Source organism: Pan troglodytes, chromosome 18 (genome assembly GCF_028858775.2).
Source record: "Pan troglodytes isolate AG18354 chromosome 18, NHGRI_mPanTro3-v2.0_pri, whole genome shotgun sequence".
Classification (NCBI taxonomy): domain Eukaryota; kingdom Metazoa; phylum Chordata; class Mammalia; order Primates; family Hominidae; genus Pan; species Pan troglodytes.
Genome location: NC_072416.2, coordinates 33,776,205 through 33,795,553, shown reverse-complemented (window position 1 = coordinate 33,795,553; position 19,349 = coordinate 33,776,205). Strand labels below are relative to the sequence as shown.

Here is a 19,349-nt window from a genome sequence, read left to right as displayed (position 1 = left end):
GAGTAGAAACACACCAAGACACCTGCAGACACGGCAAACACACCAAGATACCCGCAGACACGGCAAACATGCCAAGACACATCACAGGCCACTTGAGAATAACAAGAAAAACACTAGTTCTGCAAAAATTCAACCTCCAGTAGCAACAAAAGCCCCAAAACAAAATATTTAGATTTCTAGGTACTATTTATTATTTTAAAGATGAACAAACAACTCAAAAAGCACTGTACCCATTCCCCCACCCTGACCCCAAATGAAAATGTCATTTTTACTTCATTTTTTATTTTGAAAGAATCTGACTCACAAAAAGTACAGAAAGTAGCAGAGAGTGGTCCTATGTGCATGTCACCCAGCTTCCCCAAAGGGGGACGCCTTGCTGAGCTGTGCGGCATCACCACGCCAGCACACGGGCTGCACACAAGGAACCAACTCACTCAACCACAGAGCTACTAAGAGCTCTCCAGTTAGAAATTCATTTTCATTTGTTGTAAAAAGGAACTGTTTTATGTCTGTTAGACCCTGCTAAATGTTTATTTGCAGATATCCTGTTTTAACAAAATAATTTTAAATGAACGTGGTATGAATTTATGGTGAGGAGACTGCATACTGTCACTTATCACAAAGCCATCGTTAGTATTATTAGCAATTTCTAACTTACTGCATTCAATTCCTAATGAAAATGAAAGACAATCACCTATACAAGATGGATTCAGTTTTGAAAACTGAAGGATAAAACTAATAATAAAAAATTGAAATTCCAGTAGTCAAGATTTTTTAGCATAAACTATAAAAAGCAAATGTGTGTTGATTTTTTTCTTTTGCTGCTGTTTCAATTTTCCTGCATTTTCAATGACTCTAAGGAAATTAAGCATTCCAACAAACTTCATAGGCTTCCAGGTATTCAAGAACTCTGGCTGTGGTCTCTGGCAGTGGGCTTAGCCTCCCAGCCCCCACCTGTCTGTGCCTTGAGAAGCAAACCTTCCCCTGCCCCTCAAAGGCAGCTCCTGCACTGGAAGGTGCTGCTGGGATCCTGCACCTTGCAGCCGCTCAGGCCCCCAACTCCTGCACCTGACCTTGCTGAGCTGACAGGCGCATCTCCTGACATCTCCAGGGAGATGGTCCCTGACCCACCCACAGACACAGAACCAGGCCCTGCCCCTTCCTGGACACTCTGGCCTCCTGGGACCATCCCCTACCTGCTCCCCACCCTGGGGCTTCCTTCCATCCATCCATCTGACCACATGTTTCTTAGTGACCTGGTCATGTCGCTGTGTGGATGAGCCCACTCATTCCCAGTCGCTCACGGCCCCACATGAATTCATTCCTCCCCTTTCACCTCATCCTCATTCCGCCCCTGGAACCCTTATGCATGTGCTCCCCTCTCAGCATAACCCACTGGGAACTGCTGGTGTCCAAATTAAAGCCACTGCCAGCAGACACGCCCAAGTCCCTGGTGCTCCACATGCCACGGCGTGCATGTGTCCACAGTCTTGCTCACGGGCACTTGGGCAGGAGGCTCTGTGCCCACTGTGAGTCCCCGAAGGCAGGGCTTCTCTCTCCTCTGCTCCCCCACAGCACCTGCACCCAGCATGAGCTCCCGGGAGGCCTCGCATGCCAACATGTCCATGAGTCCCCTTGACCTCAGCACCCGGGCTTCCTAGTCTCTGCTGCTGGTGTGTGTGGGGAAGCCTGAGATCTTCGTAGCGACACACTACTATGCACCAAACACAAAGCTGGTGCCATTGTCACGACCTAGAAACAGCCATGTTCCTCATCCCCCAGAGCGCACCATGGCCACTCAGTACAACATGTGTGCGCTGCTTAGTGCCCTGTGCCTGCTGCTGCCTGTGCTGCAGGAAACAGCCCAGAGTCGAAGGACGGTCACCAGCCACCCAGAAGACAGTCCTGCTCTGGCACACAAACACGGAGCATCGCAACCGGCCGGCCTCGGCTTTCCAAGAACTCAGACTGTCACTCCCGCCTTCACATTCCAGACCCCAACAGCAGCTGAGCCCGCACTTCTGAGTGCGTGGCTGGGTAGAGCTCCAGAAACTGAGACAATCACAGACACGGCAGGTGCGTCAGGGCTATGACCAGCTCTCAGGACTGGCAGCATCACCTTGTGGGATTCCCCACCATCCTATGAAATCGGCACTAATCCCGTAGAGGCCACCAGGAAGCTGGGGCCACATGGCAGATGAGGGGGTATGTCAGGTCACCTGTGCAGGAGCAGACCCCATCTCGGCCACACTGGGGCCCTCCCCTGGCAGGAAGGGCAGGGCCAGACAGGGAGAGAAGGGTACTCAGAGGGCACTTCCAGCCAGGAGCAGAAATATCTACCCAGGAGATCTTTGCCAAGACAGACCAGAAGCTGTGGAGACCAACAGACAGGAGGGGGAGGCAGTGAGGCCACAGAGACTGCAGGCCTGCTATGTGCACCCTGGAAGCGGAGTCCTGCAGCCCTCGCCCACGTTCCCCATCCTGGGGGCTCCCTGCTGCCCTCGCACTGTGACACCGATGAAGGTCGCGAGCATGCGGGCACAGTGCCTGCAGGGACAGGGCTGCAGCGAGAGATGACTCACCTCGCTGTCCTGCGTGATCTGGACTTGCTCCCCCTGTGGCACCTTGGCGATGTGGAGGTGTCCCTGTGGGATCCGCAGCAAGAAAAGACACCAAGAAGCATCAGAAGAAAATAAAAAGCAAAGGAAACAAGAAACATCTTCCGGAATGTTTGTTCTTGATTATCTGTTTACAATTCAAAAAGATAACTAAATCCTGAATAGTGCAATATAGTCTGTGGTCACCTCTTTAAATTAAGCTTTTGGTTCACAGTAGTCCCCCTAATCCATGAGGGTTTCAAGAAGCGCCCCCTCCCCCCACCACGTGGACGTCAGAAACCGTGGATGGTGCTGAACCCCGTATATGCTATGCTTTTTCCTGCCCATACGTGCCACACAGCTTGGACATGCTGGACAAAGGAATGACTCACGTCCCGGGCTGGACACAGCAGGACGACCAGACTTCATCATGCTACTACCCAGAAGAGTATGCAATCTGAAACTTACAAATTGTTTATTTCTGGAGTTTCTCATCTAATATTTTCAGATCACAGTTGACTATGGGTAATTAAAACCTAGGAAAGTGGAAGCATGGGTAAGGGGGGGCTACTGTGTAACACAGAACATTTTCCAATACTTCACAAAGGAGCAATAGGTCCCAGGAAAGATATATACATCTTTAAATGTTACTAAACAAGTAAATTTTAAAATGTGCATGACACACAGAAAAGAGGGGAAATAGAAAATCACAATAACACCTCTTTTCAAATGATATGTTCAGCTCTCTGGGGATGCTCGGAGGCTACGCAAGCAGTGTGTGGCTGAAGCAGGGGAGCTGTTTGCGTGCCTACACTCACAACAGGGCAGGCAACGTTTTTCAAATCAAAGAAACACTCATATGACTATTTAAACAGTTTGAGGAAACACTAACAAATGTGATGCAAAAAAAATCAAAGAATCCACTGTTTATACATATGGGCAGACAAATATTTCCTATAAACCTGTAAATGAAATGAATACTCCTTATCTTATTTGAAATTCTCTCTTAGTCGAAATGGATCTTAAACTCCTGTAGAATGTTCTATGTAAGCCTTATGACAAAGTTATCTACTCTGGAACGCTTTCAAAGAACTTCTTACTAACAAGATGAGAGGAACTGCCATTGTGAATGTCAAACAAATTAATAAGCTTATTAAATAAGATTCACTATTCATAACTGTCTCATCTCCTTTGGAAGAGGAAGGGTAATGCCCCCTCTAAAAGCCCCAGAATTTTCTGGAAGCCTTCCCTCTTCCAGACAGCATGCTGAAGCCACACTGAGATGAGAGCCATGACCCACTCTCAATAGTGGAGGACCTTGTTTCCAGGAGAAAGCCCTGGTGACACGGAGGCACACGATGACCTGTCTTCAGAGGTCCCAAGGGGGCTGGTGCCACTAAAAACATAGGCGATGTCTAGTGGTACATGTAAAATTTCTAGTCACTCAGCAAAGCTTCCAGAAAAGTCTTCTTCTCAGCCGCCCCCTACTCTCGTGCCACAGAATCCAGGAGGTGTTTGTAGAGGGACTTCACCCGGGAGCGAGCCCCTAGGTGCATCAGACTGACCACAGCTTGGGTCACAAAACCCCAACAGAGAACTCCGCACGGGCAAGGCAGGACATTGACTTGCTGCTGGGACAGTGCCCGCCCAACCTGGGTGTGCTGAGTAACTCCAAGGGAAACGCTGCATGGGAACAATGACCTCAAGCTTTTGCCACTGATCCTAGAAGGAAATTACTCTTTCCCTCAGTAAGAGGACGCCTGCACTTCTGAGCTGAGAAATATTTCCGATGCTTCCCAGGAGCACGAGCTGGGGCAGGGACCACTGCATGGCCTGACCCTTGGAGCTGACTGCCCGCCTGCCTGCTGGCAGGACTGAGGTGAGCTGACTGAACGCCCCACCCCACCATGTGCTTCAATCCCTAGGCTCTGCAGCAGCCGCCCCCACCTGTGAAATGTTAAGAGCTCATGGCCACGATGACCTCTACTTTAAATGGGAACCTTGTGCCTCCTCCCAAGCTATCACTGTGCTCCCGAAACACAGCGGAACTGGTGGAAGCCGCCATGGCCCTGCCGTGGCCCACCCCGCAGCCCCCTTTACCAAGGTGCGAGGTGGAGAGGGTACGTACTACTTGCACCTGTCCGTCTTCTCCGATCTGGTGGATCTGCACCTGCTGCACGTTGGCCAGCGCATAGTGCAGGGCCTGCGGCTGCGGCTGTGGCTGCGGGAGCTCGCTGGCAGGAGGTGGGGTGCTCATCATCGGCTCTGTGGGGGCAACAGGTGTGAACGGGGTGAACGAGAAGTTTCTTAGGCATTGTGTTGTGCAGCATGTGTGCACCCCCGTCCCTCACTCTCGACTCCCACAGCAGAGAAGAGGAAATGCTTCATTTTTCCTCGACTCACTGCATCTCCACTCTTCTGCAGAGATCACTACGAGTGAGTCTTAGGAACTGAGTTGTCCAACATGGAATGCAGAAGGGCCTGAGAGTGGCGTGATGCTGCTATGACAAAACCCCTTCTAGTCCCCAACTTATTTAAATGAATGAAGTTCTTAAAGTGGACATTAAAAGCTGTTTCAGGCTGGCAATATTTCTCCATGGGTAATTAAACTAATAGAGCAAAAGTCTCATCCACGCACTTAAAGATACATTTCCAACAAATTTTACTTGCTGTGTTTAATCAAAATGAGATACATTTGCTTTGATGTACTGTGTATTAATTTTCACTGTAATGATGTCTCAATCATAATTTTCTTAAACTCTTAGAATATTAAGAGCACAGAAAAACTTTAATTTTCAATGTATACACGTAGTTTTGTTGCAGAGAATTATAATGACTAATTTTAAAAAGCTTTTAAGCATAAAAATGTAGTCTGGGCACGGTGGCTCACACCTGTAATCCCAGCACTTTGTGAGGCCAAGTCAGCCAGATCACCTGAGGTCACGAGTTCAAGACCAGCCTGGCCAAGATGGTGAAACCCCATCTCTATTAAAAATACAAAAATTAGACAGGCGTGGTGGTGGGGGTCTGTAATCCCAGGCACTCAGGAGGCTGAGGCAGGAGAATCACTTAAACCTGGGAGGCAGAGGTTGTAATGAGTCAAAATGGCACCACTACACTCCAGCCTGGGCAACAGAGCGAGACTCCATCTTGGGGGGACAGGGGAGGGAAGCAGAAAGATGAAATTCTGTGAGAGAAGTAGAATGTTGATATGAATGAAAGGAGAAAAATGAAAGACATAAAATTTCTGATTATTAAAGAGAAGTGGGCCAGGCGTGGTGGCTCACGCTTGTAATCCCAGTACTTTGGGGGGCCAAGGCAGGCAAGATCACTTCAGGTCAGGAGTTCGAGACCAGCCTGACCAACATGGTGAACCCTGTCTCTACTAAAAATACAAAAATTAGCCAGGTGTGGCGGCACGCATCTGTAGTCCCAACTACTTGGGAGGCTGAAGTAGGAGAATCACTTGAACCTGGGACTAGGCGATTACAGTGAGCTGAGATGGCACCATGGCACTTAGCTCCAGGCAACAGAGCGAGTGGGGGAAGGGACGGGGAGGGGCAAGAGAGGGGAGGGCGAGAGAGAGGAAGGGAGGAGGGGGGAGGGGAGGAGGGAGGGGAGGGGGAGGGGCAGAGAGGGGGAGGGGAGGGGCAGAGAGGGGGAGGGGGAGGGGCGGAGAGGGGGAGGGGAGAGAAAAGCTTTCCATGTATTTTTTACCAATAGCTAATGGTAGGTATTAAATTGCCATAGTACATAGATTCCACTGAATACATTTTTTAAAGTAACAATAAAATGTTGGTTTTTTTTTTTTTTTTTTGAGACAGAGTCTTGCTCTGTCACCCAGGCTGGAGTGTAGTGGTGTGACCTTGGCTCACTGCAACTTCCGCCTCCCAAGTTCAAGTGATTCTCCTGCCTCAGCCTTCCAAGTAGCTGGGATTACAGGCACCCACCATCATGCTGGGCTAATTTTTTTTTTTGTATTTTTTTGTAGAGAAGGGATTTCACCAGGTTGGCCAGGCTGGTTTTGAACTCCTGACCTCAAATGATCCGCCTGCCTTGGCCTCCCAAAATCCTGGGATTATAGGTGTAAGCCACTGTGCCCAGCCACATAACAGAATGTTGATACTTGCAATATGCTAGAAATTGCCTAGCTACACTAAATCAGAATCTGAAATTCATGAGATTCAAAGGAGATTCAACATGCCCACCTGCATGCTGCACGTGGAGAGCTTGGCTCCAGCCAAAGACCCTGACTCCACCTGAGCACCTCCAGTGATGGGTCATGTCCCAAAGCAACCACCGCCAGGTAGTGCTGCGTGCTCCATGGCGGTTTCCTGTCTGCCTGAGCAGTTACAGAGCACTCACCACCATAGGTCCTCGAGCAAGCCTTGTGCACCCCAGGAAGAAAATGACAAAATCCCAGCTGGGCTGAAGCCCACCTCCGCGGAGCTGCTGTTCCTCCACTGACCCTCTTAGCACCTACAAAACCAGCCTAATTCTTCACTTATGTGCTGCTTCTCCAGGCATCTAACCATTATCAAACCTTGTGAAATCTCAATTTCTAACCGTTTCCCCAAAGACAACAGTTTCCAGCCCACTGCCACCATGACAGTCTGTCCCTGGACAGCTCCTCCTGGCAGCTCCAAAACGCTCCACTGGGGCCATAGGGTAGACAAGCTAAGAATGGGTGTGCTCCAGAGTGCACCTTCCAACCACAAGGGCTCCGAGGAAGCTCCTGCACACCAGTGCAGCCAGCAAAACACTCGGCTTCACACGCTGTTACACCACCATCTACTACTGTGCAAATGCTCTGAGTCTACATTTCCAGCTATGAAATTTCAGCTCATTAAATTTACCCTTTCAAGATTCTGGTATCCTAATGACGCAGGCCAACATATCTGGCAGTCGTCAGGTTATATAACAGCAGCTTCTTGCTCACTAAGGTCCTGGCAAGTCATTTAACTTGGGTTTTGATTCCCCATTGGATGAAGCAGACCACTAACCTTACCAAATGCATGTACCCGAAACACATGGAAGGCAAGCCTGGCAACAACTCTCCTCGCTCTTCGAGTCTAGGAGTTCCATACGGTTCTTTTTTATGTCTTCTATTCCTCTCCTTGCTATGTTCCTTTTTTCCTTTAAATTCCTGAATGTAATTTTAATAGATTTCAATGTCCTGGTCAGTTAATTCCAGACAGGGTCCCTTCCTATTTGCTGATTTTCTGATCATAGGTCACAATCTCCTGCTTCCTGCTACTCTGGACTAGATACTGGAGATTGTGAATTTTACTTTGTTGGGTGTCTAGGTTTTGTTGTCTTTCTTTTAAAAGTGTTGTTACTTGTGATTCAATGTGATCTTTCTCAGGCTCTCTTAAGCTCTGCCTTTATTCTAGGGACAGTTTAGCCTGCCAGTAGGCATGGCCAGCTAGTGCAGTGACTGATCACTGAGGACTCTGGCTAGTGGGAATCCAACCACCACCCAGCCTGGGGTGAGCTTAGGAGCCATTGAGCTCATGCCTGCCTTGGAATCCCCCAAACACCCAAGAAGGCCCCCGTGTAACCCTCTGCTCTTAAGAACTTGATTCCACAACTTTCTGCTGCCTCAGCCTCTCTCAACTCCAACCCATCTCCTCCGTGCAGTGATGTAGCTATCTCTGCCTGGCATCTCCCTGTCCCCTCCTCTCGTGTTCCTTCTCTCAGGATCACAGTCCTGTGCTGTTGCTTGTCTAATGTCTTAGGACAGCCGATTCACAGATTTTTGTCCAGATTTCAATGGCAAGAGAATTCAATCTGGTTCCTGCTACTGTGCCTGACAGAAATTGTGCCTGACAGAAATCTCCTCTCCTTGACTTTTTTTTTTTTTTTTTTTTTGAGACAGAGCCTTGCTCTGTAGCCCAGGCTGGAGTGCAGTGGTGTGATCTCGGCTCACTGTAAGCTCCGCCTCCCAGGTTCACGCCATTCTCCTGCCTCAGCCTCCCGAGTAGCTGGGACTACAGGCGCCCGCCACCATGCCCGGCTAATTTTTTTGACATTTTTAGTAGAGACGGGGTTTTACCGTGTTAGCCAGGATGGTCTCGATCTCCTGACCTCTTGATCTGCCCACCTTGGCCTCCCAAAGTGCTGGGATTACACATGTGAGCCACAGCACCCGGCTTTTTTTTTGTTTTTGAGATATAGTCTCGTTCTGTCACCCAGGCTACAGTGCGGTGGCATAATCTCAGCTCACTGCAACCTCTGCCTCCTGGATTCAAGCAATTCTCCTGCCTCAGCCTCCCAAGTAGCTGGGATTAGAGGCATGTGCCACCACACCTGGCTAATTTTTGTATTTTTAGTAGAGACGGGGTTTCACCATGTTGCCCAGGCTGATCTCGAACTGCTGACCTCAGGTGATCAGTTTGCCTCAGCCTCCCAAAGTGCTGGGATTACAGGCATGAGCCACCACGCCTGGGCTCCCTGACTTTTAAACAACATTTTTTACAACTATAAAACTAATGCAGTGCTTATTGGAAATAACTGAGAAACTACAATAAAAGACAAAGGGAAAAATAAAAATTATCCTATTACCTAGAGATAGGCACTGTAAAAATGATCACACATAAATTTTTAATCAGCTTCTACATATACCTATATATTTGCAATAAAAATGGTATCATGCCATAAGTATAGTCCTCACATCGCTCTCTGCTGCCCAGCTATGAATATTCAAGAGCAGAAGTCAAGTCATGAGCAATATTCCTACAGCCACATTTCAATAGCCACAGGTTACGCTGCTACATGGTATTTCAGTGAATGCCCCTAACCCACACCCTAGGACTGCTACCTCTCTCAAGTCCCAAGGCAGAATTCCTCATTGTAGTAGAAAGGCCTAGAATAGAAGAGCTTCTTCAACACAGGTCACTCAATAAAGCGCTGCTTTAGGGACACAACTTGTGTGGCCCACTACAGGCAGCCACCTCCCATCCTCAAGCCCCTGGGCAGCAGCTGAGGCCGAGTATCTGATAACTACCAAAACAGCCCGGGAAAACCACTTCCTGAAGTCCGGTTCAGAAAGAACGAGGCCCCGGGAGAACTCCAGGTGATCTGGTCTGTAACTCCCAGGACTTCCAGAACAAAGGGTTCCGGCCGACAGACTCCACTGAATAGGAGATCTGGCCCTGCCCACAGCTGCCCTCGCATCCTGACCCCAGCCCCAGTCAGAGCTCAAGTTCCAAGAGTTGCTGCCAATGCAGCTACTGTGGGGAGCTTTAAGAGAATAGTTTTCATTCAAATACACATTAAAATATTTTGAGATGTCTTGGGTAAAAGGCAGTATCAAGTCACATTGTCATTCCTAGTGAAAATTCTCCAAGGAGAACAATCCCCCCAGCAATGCCTGAGAGGCAACTCAAAGAGAACTGTTTCCATTATCTTGTGGATAAATCCAACTAAGGCCATGAACTCAAAGTAAAAATAAAGCACAATTCAGAATCCACCCCACTTCCTCACCCGGAGTCACCAGGCAAATCGTGAGAACACAATGGCCGGCAGCCCTACACAAAGGCCTCGGCCTCCTTGCCCCCATCCAGAAGACTTCCAGGAGGCCCAACAGGCCCTCTGTCCCTCACGGAGGAGCCTGGAGCAGGCCCGAGGCTGTCTGTGTGAAGGGCGCACAGGGCCGGGCACAGGTCCTGCAGCTCCACTGCTCCGTGTGCACCTCACAAGCCTCTGGCCTCGGCTCCTGGCCATTGGTGGAGCTGCCGGCCATGCTCTGGCTGCCCCTGAGGGTGCCACCAGGCCAGCTGCCCCGAGCGGGGGAGGGCGGCCTCTCCTGCAGCACGAGGCCTACCTGAAGGGCAGTAGGAGGATGAGTTGGGCATTCTCCGCGAGAAACTCTTGACCGCCAGGCTCTGGCCCCACTGCTTGGGCCGCCACGCCGTGCGGCACTTGGAGTCGATGCTCTGCTTGATTCGGTACCGGTCAGATTCTGTGATGCCAAATTTATAGAAAAGGTGACCTGGAAGGACACATCCAAGGAGAAGGGGTGAGGCCTGTTTGGGACAGCCACCAGGAGCTGCCTGGCTGCAGGGCCAGGGCCCGCTGAAGAGGCCTCACCCAGGCACCCCAGCCCACCAGGCCGGCCCCATCTTCCTGCAAGGGTCTGGAAAGGCCCACTGCACAGAAGGTGCTTAGCTGGCCCACAGGCGGGGCTCCCCATGAGATATAAATACTCACTAAGGTGTCATGACACACTCTTTCCATTTACTTAAGTTCTTGATCCCTCTGACTTGGTCGGCCCACACCAGGTGCACACTTGGGGCTCTCACAAGATTCCCAGACCTTCCACACTCCAACCTCCCTCTGCCCTGAACTCGCAGCAGCACCTAAGGTCCTGAATGCCCAGAGGGTGACATCAGGGACCTCAACAATTGGATCAGAACTCGCTGGTCCTCCGCCTACTCAGACCTGCTCGGCCACCGCCTTCCCTTCCTTCATGTCTTGGCTTCACCATCCCCCTGGATAACCACCTGGCCCTCCCGCCCTCCTGGGCTCCCACCCTCCTCCCACTTGTTTTGTCAGAGCACTGACCACCTTCTGGCATTTGGAGAATTCATGTGTGTATTGTTACTCTGTCCCCCTTATAAACACAGTTTCGAGAATTCAGGTGTGTATTGTTACTGTTCCCCTCGCAAACACAGTTTGGAGAATTCACGTGTGTAGTGTTATTCTGTTCCCCTCGCAAACACAGTTTGGAGAATTCATGTATGTATTGTTATTCTGTTCCCCTGGCAAACACAGTTTGCAGAATTCAAGTATGTATTGTTACTCTGTCCCCCTCATAAACACGGGCCTTTGTTGTGTCCACCCATGGGGGTCAGGCACCCAGAACATTGTGGCGCACAGTGGCTGCTCCTGTGTAAATAGTGATTACAACGGACTGCAAGACACCCTCCCATCGCTGCTCAAGTCCGGAGCTTGCTTATGTCATTCCCGACGCCTCTCCATCGTGCTTTCTCAACTAGAGCACAAACTCCTTATGGACAGGGCCTGTGTCCTCATCCCTGGAGTCCCTATACCACAAGCCGAGTGGGCACAACCTACTCTCACTGTGGGGCCAAAGCCAGGTGCATTGTCTTCCTGGGGCTCACCGTGCACACGCAGAGAACTGTCCTGGGACCCCCAGTTCTCTACCACCTGCGCTACAGAGAGCTCTCAGCACGCCCTGAGCAGCATCCAGAGATGCCCTGTATTCAACAAGGAGAAAACTGAGGATCCGAAGGCCACGGCGGAGCAGGTGACAGGATGGAGCCAGTGCCCCACTGCACGCCTGGCCACTTCCCACTAGGCCACAGGACCCCATCCCTGTAGCGATGACGAATGCGGGCATGATGGGAAGGGCTCTTCAATGCAGTGGCCTCTCTACCTGGCTCATGCAACTTCACTAATTTACAGGAAAATACAGGATGGAATCCAAAATTGTAGTAATAAAAAGATTAAGCTGAAAAGCATCCTGTTTCGACTACCAAGAGCCTCAAGTTTGGACTCTACTGCCTAAACCCTAAAAATCTGTTCCCATTGAGACTAAAATGGTGGAAATAATTAAAACAGAGAAAGAAGTGTTTGGGTTTTTTTAAGTACTCTATTAGGTATCAAAAGTCCCTCGGGTTTTGGAAACATGCCTCTTGACTTTTTTATCGGTAGATACTTGAGACACGTTTTGACCCTCTGTATAATCACAACCAACCTGTCTGTGCTACAGACAAAAAGAAACCAGCCAGGACAGTGGGATTTGTAGGATGAGAGGGAAGAACACCCTAAAGTCATTTCGGCAGCACATTTTCATCCTCATGCATAAAGAAGCCATACAGGAAGCAGCCACTCTTTGGCTTCCAATTCTCGGGTCATCTCTAAAATACTCCAAGTCACCCTCAAATCTTGGCTGGGTGACTGGGGCACCTCAGGAAGCCCCAGGCTGCGCAATTTTAGTGACTCACAGAGGAACCCAGCCACTGGCTGTGGTCATGGGGGAACCTAACCATTAAAATCACTAGGAAATCCTTACAGGAGAGCCCAGCTGCTGCCAGAGGTTGCACCATAGTTACCGGAAAACCCAGCTTTCAAACTGCACTTCAATAGTTTCATGAGAGCCCAACTACTGATTTTAGATACAAAGCAGGCCAGCTGCTGCCACTGGGAGGCAAGAAAGAAACAGCCATCCCACCAGCAGGAAAACGTCTTTGGAGCACGAGTCGATAAAAAGAAACATCCTCAGAACCGCCCTCCTGTGACCCTCCCACCTTCACACTCCAGGAGAAAAATTCCATAGACTTTGAAGGATGAATGAGTCCACACAAAATTTAAAAACGGGTTAGTAACAGGAAAGAAGATAAATCTAAAACACCCAGGTGTATAGGTAAGAGAAATGAGTGAAAACATTCACATTTAAATTCAACTTTGTAAAAATCAAGTTGCCAGTTCAAACCCTGACTCATACTTATTAAATAAAAAATATATATTCATCTGGTTACCCGCCACCGAGTTTCCACTGTCCTCAGACATCAAATTATCTAATTCCTTCCGTCTGCGCTCCAGGCCCCAGCCTGGGCGAATGCCCCCTGCCGGCCACCAAGGAGATCCAGAGAACGGACCAGCCGCCCAAGTGCTGCCCGCAGAGCGCGGTGGGTGAGGAGGGCGAGGATCTGAAAATGCACAGATGGGTGCAGGTGCTGCCCGCAGATGCTACTGGACAGCAGCTGGGGCAAGCGCCCACTTCTGGGCAGCCCTCGGGGCTCGGATTCCTTTACCTTTTCTGACAGCACTGAGCAGCTGCACTTAACAGGGAGTGGGAAAAATCCTATCATGATGGGATCAAAAGATCACCTTGAATTTAACTGCCATTTTCCACTTTAAGCATTTGATCTCATGTTATTTGACAGACTTTTTTTTAAAAGCCTCATGAAGTAGGAATGTCACTACTCTCATCACTTTGGTTTTGAGGCAAAAGCCAGAAAAAGGAGAAGTGATGTGTCCAAGTCCAATTACTAGTTAGGAGTGAACACCGGCCTTAAAGTGCAAGCTTCCTGGGCCCACCAGGTGGAGAAGCAGCGGCCCTCACTGGATCCTAGGAACCCATGAGAGGTGCTCAGGGAGACGGGAAGAACACGCACAGCCCCGCACACGTGCCTCTGCTGTCCTGAGCTCCCTCAGCCCAAGGCATCCGCAGCCCCTGCTCTGGGAGGCCTAGTCGGACTTCGATCGAGGCAGAAGTCTCCCCCCCGAGCAGTGCCCAGGACACAAGGGGAACAGAAGTGCTCGGCATCCGGCTGCTGAGGCTCATGGGATCCCCACAGCGTGGCGTCACCTGGGAGGAGAACACCCTGTCTGGCCTCAGTCCCTGCTTTCCCCAGCCATATCCCTACACTATGCCCACCGAGGCCCCTCAAGGCCAGGACGGGCTTGCCTTCCAGGCTCAGCCAGGCAGTATCCCTGCCACCGTGCACGCCTCTATTTTCCTGGCGAGCTGTCCTGCAGTCCCCAAAGAGCTAAAGAGTCTCCATTACACCGTTAGTTGCCTTCCCACTTTCCAGAACCCCCATTACTGACTCTGGTGGTTCAAATCACAAGCCGATTCCCAGCTCTCCATCTGTGGGGCCATGAGAGGCACTGTGGGAAGTGAGACAAGAGAGCCAGGAGGGCTTGTCATCTTGTGCCTTGGTGGGTGGCATGTGGCTTTATCAGTCACAAAGGAATGAAGAGCACCACCTGCTAACGCACTCTCATGTGCAAGGGAAGGCAGCACAAAACCGAGTGCCAACAACCGATTTCTTCAAATTACAGACTCGACGTGACAGCGCTGCCTAGAAAAACAAAAGGCATCTCGAAGCCTCTGCCCAATGGAAGCCAGCTGACATGCTCCCTCCCGGGGGAAGCACGCACAGCCCACACCCCGTGCACCTCACATGTGCAGGCTCCAGGCCAAGCCGGCCACCTTCTTCAAGCCTGCTGACTCATTCCTTTATGAGAAAAAATGATGGAGCTGTCCTCAGTCTGTTAGCAAGAGAGCCCCTCACAGCCACCTGCAGGACTACCTCCAGGTCACAGCATCTGGGTGACCTGCTGAGAAGGAGGCTCTGCTCACTTTTCTGCCTGGAGCCCACACTGACCATACCTTCCTCCCAGCTTTCAGTCACCGTGAGGCACTCAATGTCCCAAGACAGACAGACAAACACCCACCCCTGTGTGGAGTCCACATTCTGCCTTAAGGACACATATAGGTCAGCCTCACCATTTCACCTCACAGAGAACTTGGAGAAGAGACAGCACTTGACCACCCGTGTCCTGTGTACTGGGCTGAACAGTGTCCCCACAAAACTCATGTCCTGGCCCAGGACCCCAGAATGTGACCTGACTGGGAACTAGGGTCTCTGCAGATGTGATTCCTTAGGTTGTAATGAGGTCATCCTGCAGGAGAGGGAGCTCCAAATCCAGTGACTGTCGTTGTAAGGAGAGGGACACAGAGGGAGACACGGGGGGAAGACAGCCATGGGGGACACGGGCAGAGACTGGAGGGATGTGGCCACCACCAGAAGCTGGGAGAAGGAAAGGGCCTTCTCAGGCAGCGTGGCCCTGCCCACACCTTCATCCCAGGCATCTGGCCGCCAAACCTGCACGAGAACACAAGCCTGTGTTCTAAGCCAGCCAGGCTGTGAGCTTTGTCCCAGTGGCCACAGGAACCTGAGGCACCCTGCAAGACACAACGGGGCCAGGTCGCACACCTGCACTCACAGGGACAGGTGTGGGTGAAGTGGCCCCCGCTGCTTCCCGCTAGGAAACACCATCTGCGCTTGGAGTGAATGATTTGAAAAGAACTACAATCATCTGACAGGGCAACTCTGAAAGCATAACTTTTTACTTTGTGCAAATGAATCCAGTCTTTCCGTAACTGCTAGGAGGTCTCATGGGGATCGGCCATCCACAGCAGCATTCTTTAGATCAGATGAGATCGGGTGTGTTCAGGGTGGCATGGCCTTAGACAGCATTCTTTAGAAAAGCCCTCAGATCCGGGGTCACCAGCTTGGATGCACAGTCCAAGCAGAGGCGTGAGCGAGCCATGGATAGAAATCCTAAGAACTAAACCAATTTCTCTTCATAGAGAAAACAGGCAAATGCTGCTGTCCTGAGAGCACGTTCCTTAGGAAAATGCTCCAAGGTTTTCCAAGTTGCAATAATATGCTACTTTTGCATAAAACACACAAATTTGGTTAGCTGCCCAAATTCGGGGGTCCACCAATCCTTGGGAACCCTAAGAAAGCCAACACCCCAAAAAGCAAATTTCTCTCTCTCCCTCTTTCAATAACCTCATTTCCTCATTTTGAGAAGGTGGTACTTAGAGACTTTACCTACTGTGTGTTTCAAAATGTAGACTTTTTTCTCCAGAAAAAGAAAGAAAATCTTTCTGCTGACAAATAAGGAGAAACTTAAATCAAAATCTTCTCCCTCGTGAGCTGCCTGGGTTGAGTGAGGACAGCCACAGACCTCTGACTGCTGAGGCTACAGGCATCACTACGGGCTCTGAAGCAACAGCAGAGAGTAAGATGCTGCGATGCGGCCAATTCCACTCCTGCCGCTGTTCAAGCTGGGGCCTGGGAGGTTTGGTCCATGCATTTATTTGATTTGTTTTGGTTTTGTGGGCAATGATCAGCAATAAGAATGAAACTGGGCCACAGGGAGAAAAGGTAAAGCCATGCTTTTAACATTTCAGCAATTCCATCTAAGCACGAGCCACACAGGCATGCCTGGCCTGAGGCGGGGGGAGAAGGCCCAGCCCTGGTCCATACCCAGCAGTTGCTCCAGGCCCCTCCACACGGCCTGGTGGACAGGCCAGCCTTCCTCATGCAAAGTCACCCTGAAGGTCAGCCACACCATGACCTTCCCAAAGCTCGGCTCTAGAGACCAGAATTCACTGGGCATCTCCAAGGGGCCGGGCGCTGTGAGCCAGCCCAGTAGCCCCGCCCTGGAGGAACTTCCAGCAGAATGACGGTGCTAGCGGATGCCCCTGCCAGGGGACTGTGCTCCAGAGCCCAGCTCAGAGCCTGGGGAGGCAGGGCCAGTGGGCCCCAAGCCATGAGGTCTAGCAGCCTGGTGAACAGAGCCAATGACTTCAGCTGTCTGGAGGATGGCCCTGAATCCAGCGGGCCCAGGGGAGAGGGTGGTGGCCCATGCCAGGCTCCCACTCCCCTCTCCGGCCTCCAGACCCCCATCGAGGTTGGCAGCACTTCCCAAGCAAGGAGAAGCTCAGCAGGGAAGGTCAACTCATAGCCACAACATGCAGGGAATCGGGGCCTGCCCCATTCTGCCCCACACAGTGCCTTCCACCACCCCACACGGACTCCCTGAATACAGACACAGCCACCCCACCACCATGGGCTCTGCTCTATCGCCCTGCCATGCCCCTGTCACCTCACTGGAACATTCCCTGTGCTCGATTAATAAAAAGACCAATCGCAGCCAATGCCCTGAAAGCCCGAATCCTTAGCCTGACATACCAAGGCACCGTCTCCAAAGCAGAGCCAGCCAGCCTCCAGCTTCACATCCAAGGCCCCTGTCATCTCCCTGGAGGAGCAGGGACTCCTCACCTGGGAACAGGGCCCAGCCCCGAATGCCACTGCCCCACACAGCACAGCACGCTCATCCCACATGCCACCATCCTCTCCAAAGAGTACCCGCTCCTCTCTGTCCAGGCTGCGCCTCCAACCTGTAGCCCAGCCTGACACTCCTGTGACACCTCGTCTGTGGCTGCTTTCAGAGCTCAGCAGTTGAAGAGAGACCCCAGGGCCTGCAAAGCCTGAAACATCTGCCATGTGGCCCTTCAGAAGAAGGCTGCGGGTGACCCCTGCCCCATGACCCTCTGATCCTCGTGACCTGCTTTACCCCACCGCTGAGAAGCTGTGAGGAGGCCCCACGTGTGGTCTCCCAGGCAGTTATCTGAGACTACCCTCAGGGTCCAGGATGGGTGCCCGCCAGTGTCTGACAGCTGGGGCGCACGCCTGGAACAAGACATGGCACATGGGAAGATGCCATGACCTGCTCACACACATGTGGGTGGGACCTGGGCCCACCTCTCAGCAGCTTCCAGAAAAACCTGCAGTCAGCATGACACCCCAGTCTTACTCAGACCCCATTTTCACAGCAGCTACGGAACAGCCGAGCCCTTCCACTCCCCCACTGCTCCTGACAGAGGCTCACGGCCCACACCGTGCTTCCCAGAGGAGCAAGGCTCTTTCCTGCTGGAACAGCGGCCCCCACACACTGAGATCCCGGATGCCCCCCGCACGCTGAGATCCCGGACGCCCCCCGCACGCTGAGATCCCAGATGCCCCCGCACGCTGAGATCCCGGACGCTGAGTGCTCCACCTCGCTCGCCCTGTTTCAAGATCAGATTTCCATTTCACGATCCCCTGAGGCAACTCTCCAGAGCCCAGATTGCCGGAGGCTGCTGTACCCTCCCATACCCTCCCGCCAGGGGCCTCGTGTCTCTTGCGTTTGCTGCTGCTTCACTTTACATCTTTGTTAGAAGCCAGGAGGACGGCTTCTGAAGCAGACGGGCTCTGTGGAGCAAATGGACCATGGACGCTGGCAAAGAGGACCTGAGCGCCCATCAAACGCCATTGAAGGGCAGTACCGCAATCGCCACCTGGAGCAAGTCCCGCTCTTCAGAGGGGAGGGAAACATCACAGGCCGGGCTGGGCACGAAAATCAGGCTTTGGAGCTCTCCTAGCTCCCATCACAGCCAGGTCAGCGCTGAGGCCCTGGCATGGCTGCTGAGGCCCAGCCCTCTCAGAAGGAATGAGGCAGGCGGCACTCCACCCGCTTAGGAGAGGCTCAGGGGGGCCTGGGTCAGCGTGGCCAGGACAGCAGGGAAGGCCCTGGCTCTCCTCCTCCTCTCTCTTCCTCAAGAGTGGCCTACAGACAGGAGGCGAGGAGTTTTTTACCTTCTAAGGGTACACAGTAGGTATATATATGATGGGGTATATGAGGTATTTTGGTACAGGCATGCCGTGAGTAATGAGCACATCAGGGTCAACCGGGCATCCATCCCCTCGAGCACTGATCCTCGGGCTGAGATTTCAAACCGCCTGGAGAAACGCAGCCCCGTGCCAGTGCTACTGATGCCAGCACCCTCAGCATTGAAATGTGGGTCCTGACCCAGCTCCCCGCACACCCCAGTCCCCCAAGATGGGGCCCGACTTACACTGGGTGCCATAGATGGTGAGCAGGTCCAGCTGCTTGTTCCCGTGCTTGCCCTGCCCCAAGAGGTTGGACACGGCCTGCACCTCGCGGTGGAAGAGGTAGTCCAGCAGCGTGAGCGCCATCTTCTCGGCCGTGCGGCAGTTGGTGCTGATGTGCAGCATGTCGGAGGGGATGATGGCGCAACGCACCCGCATCTCTGGGTTGTTCTCATCGCCCAGCCAGGTGCCATTGGGGTAATCCTCTGAAAAACAGAAGACAGGTCCTCAGATGGCCAAGGCTCAAATAAGCTCACATTCAGGACAGCAGAGCACTCTGCTCAGACACACCCGGGAAAGGTGCTCCACACAGGGCTGGGCAAATCCCTCCTAACTTGTGATGCAGTCACCAAGAGCGCTGGAGCCTCCGACTGCTGCCCAAGAAAGAACTGATGTGGAACAGAAACGATCCCACCACCCCCAGAAGCGGCCAGGTGCCTGTGGGGCTGCAGGGCCTTGGGACCTGAGCGCCAACACGGTCACACACTCT

The 19,349-nt window shown here is 51.8% G+C and overlaps 1 protein-coding gene across 1 annotated transcript; it reads right to left on the bottom strand.

Annotated features, from left to right (window-relative positions):
- Positions 1–821: 821 nt before the first annotated feature.
- Positions 822–19,099, bottom strand: LOC129137288 (protein BANP-like). Its single transcript, XM_063797047.1, has 3 exons — positions 18,826–19,099; positions 10,423–10,590; positions 822–4,862 (listed from the first exon to the last, which is right to left on the bottom strand). Exons 1-3 carry the CDS (start codon positions 19,016–19,018, stop codon positions 4,555–4,557), a joined length of 669 nt encoding a protein of 222 aa, XP_063653117.1. The 5' UTR covers positions 19,019–19,099; the 3' UTR covers positions 822–4,554.
- Between the last annotated feature and the right edge of the window lie 250 nt (positions 19,100–19,349).

Bases quoted from the DNA above. Each gene is read 5' to 3' on its own strand.
- LOC129137288 (XM_063797047.1), bottom strand. From the start codon at position 19,018: ATGCGGGTGCGTTGCGCCATCATCCCCTCCGACATGCTGCACATCAGC. The intron at 10,591-18,825 runs GTAAGTCGGGCC...GTGTCCTTCCAG, and splicing joins CACCATCTATGGCACCCAGT to GTCACCTTTTCTATAAATTT. The intron at 4,863-10,422 runs GTAGGCCTCGTG...TTGCCCCCACAG, and splicing joins ATCCTCCTACTGCCCTTCAG to AGCCGATGATGAGCACCCCA.